A 2,382-nucleotide genomic window follows, 5' to 3' on the forward strand; every position below is an offset into this window, starting at 1 on the left:
ATGTAGAAGCTCGTAAACTAGCAAGATTTGCTCTTTCCCTTTCGAAGGGACGTCATGTGTGGCTTGGCCAGCCCCATGACCAAGTTTGTATCCCACCTCGTGTGGACTTTGATTAATAAATTGGCTTTCCCCTAAAAGAAAAAGGTACTAACTCTAGACCCAGCGCCGGCCGGCCTGCGTGCTCCGGCCACCGACGCGTCCCCGTCGGCATCCTCGCCCCTGCCTACTCCAGTCCCCCAAGCCGCGCCGATCGACTTCTCGGCGGCCTCTTCCGCGTCGACCACCAAGCTCCGGGCCATCAAGTGCAGCGGCTACGGTGTCCGCGAGCTCTTCTATGGAAAGCTGTTCTTCTCCCCGCTGCCCTACATTCATCGAGGTCACCATGCCACCGTCAACTCCCTCGTCTCTCAGTGCTCACCATGCCTCAGGTCAGTAGGTGTTGCCTCGTGCTCTCCCGATCTAATGGGTCCTACAACTTCTGGTGATTGATGCCATGGATGAGGAGAATTTGGTGGTTGCTGCTGTTGTTGGTGGTTTGAGCATCCATTTCAGGGAGAAGACAGAAGACTCAAATTTGGAGGAGGGAGTCGAGCAGGGCCACAAAGATTAGTTCCCGCACACTACATGTTCGATGAAATGCCCACGGCACCCCCAGCGATGTCCTCTTCACCTCTCTTCCCGCACACTATTCGATGAAATGTCCTCAGTCTAGCTGAATAGGAGAAGGTATATAGCTGAATCCTGAATCTAGTTGACGTGCTTTCATACACCTATATATTATTTTTCCTTCATTAGAATAGCTCATCTTTGTAAAGGTTGTGTTCTTATCTGATAGAGAAACTACGCTCTAATGTCTAATATCTGTATTCCATATGCCTTCCCTACAGGTATGAAGGACAACATGACATGCTGCACTTTTGCATCAGAGTGAATTAAAGATGCTCAACACACTGTATGTTGCCTTGGTTTCCTATCCAGTTCATGTTAGATTTGGATTCTAGCTCCCAGACTTATCTTGAATTGTCTTTCATTTAACAGATGACTGCGGAAAACTGCCAATAAAGAGCTGAAATGGATGGAGGGATCTGTCAGGATTCAAGATATAGATGTATGCAGCATCCTGTTGTTTACCAGAATCTTCATGTTTTCAAGATTCTCATTTGATTGTCTATCTTTTCTCTCTACTTTTGTTTCAATTGCATCTGAATCCATACCTGCTTCTATAATCTGCAGGCAGGGTATGCAATACGAGATGATGGATCTAGTGTAATGTGAGCAATGAAATACAAGAAACTATCGGTACAAACTACTACGTCCCAGATTACATTGATGAGGAGGTACTGAGTCAACTAGTTTTCCTTGCTGTTCGTAATTTTCCTGCACCTAGCTCCGTGTGGTAATTTTCCTGGAAGTCCTTTCACCGTGGTATTTTCCTATATCAGGAGATTTTCTACAAATACAGACTTAGAATGAGTCATCAACTCATCCCGTGTGGCATACAGGAGGTATATATAATATGTGTGGCATATGAGTGACTTGAGTCTAAAGCGGAAACCTCGCCAGAATTCGGATCACATGTCAACATGTATCCCTTGCCGTAGTGTTAGTGCACTGAAAGGCACGGAAGAGGAACTACAAGAGGGTCGCTGGATGAGTGTCTGGTATGCCTGCCTCATGGTTGGCCTTGCTTGTGGAGAAGATTCCAAGCAAGAGAAGGCCAGCTTGATGAGCAGAGCTAAGCTATTCTCTTCCGTTGCTGTTGGTGTTGTCGGTCGCTGGTCCAGAATATCTTTCACCAGCATAGCTTGTTCCCTGTTTGACAAACTACCGTCTAATAGATCCCTTGGATGCTTCCCCATAAGTAGCTCTAGCACAACCACGCCAAAGCTATAGACATCACATTTCTCCGTGACAACAGATGTGTACGAGAGTTCTGCACATAATTAAAACATTAGAGTTAGGAACAAATATATATATAGATACATGCCCAGACGTGAGAAGGAAGGTTATACTAGTACATACCAGGAGCTATGTACCCATACGTCCCTGCTAGTGCACTCCAGTTTGATGAATCGGGCTTAAGAATTCTTGCTGTGCCGAAATCCGAGACGAAAGCCTTGAAGGTTGCATCAAGTAAGATGTTGTTGCTCGTTATATCTCGATGGATTATAGGTGGACTGCATTCGTGGTGCAAATAAGATATTGCTTGAGCCACATCATTTACAACAACAATTCTCTTTTGCCAATCCAATTCCCTTGCTGTCTCCTCATTTTCCAACATCTGGTGGAGGCTTCCCTGCTGAATGTAGTCGTAGACAAGAAATTTATACGCTGAATGGGAGCAGAATCCATACATTTTGACAATGCTCCGTTGGCGGATCT

The 2,382-nt window shown here is 45.7% G+C and overlaps 1 protein-coding gene across 1 annotated transcript; it reads right to left on the bottom strand.

Moving 5' to 3' along the window:
* Nucleotides 1-1,178: 1,178 nt before the first annotated feature.
* Nucleotides 1,179-2,376, bottom strand: LOC125509070 (MDIS1-interacting receptor like kinase 2-like). The gene is made up of 2 exons (XM_048674295.1): nt 2,023-2,376; nt 1,179-1,933 (listed from the first exon to the last, which is right to left on the bottom strand). Exons 1-2 carry the CDS (start codon nt 2,354-2,356, stop codon nt 1,572-1,574), a joined length of 696 nt encoding a protein of 231 aa, XP_048530252.1. The 5' UTR covers nt 2,357-2,376; the 3' UTR covers nt 1,179-1,571.
* Between the last annotated feature and the right edge of the window lie 6 nt (nt 2,377-2,382).

Source organism: Triticum urartu, chromosome 1 (assembly GCF_003073215.2).
Source record: "Triticum urartu cultivar G1812 chromosome 1, Tu2.1, whole genome shotgun sequence".
Classification (NCBI taxonomy): domain Eukaryota; kingdom Viridiplantae; phylum Streptophyta; class Magnoliopsida; order Poales; family Poaceae; genus Triticum; species Triticum urartu.

Excerpts from the sequence above, each read along its gene's own strand:
- LOC125509070 (XM_048674295.1), bottom strand. The coding sequence starts at position 2,356 with ATGTATGGATTCTGCTCCCATTCAGCGTATAAATTTCTTGTCTACGAC. Across the intron at positions 1,934-2,022 it reads GTATGGGTACATAGCTCCTG|AACTCTCGTACACATCTGTT; the intron begins GTATGTACTAGT and ends AATTATGTGCAG.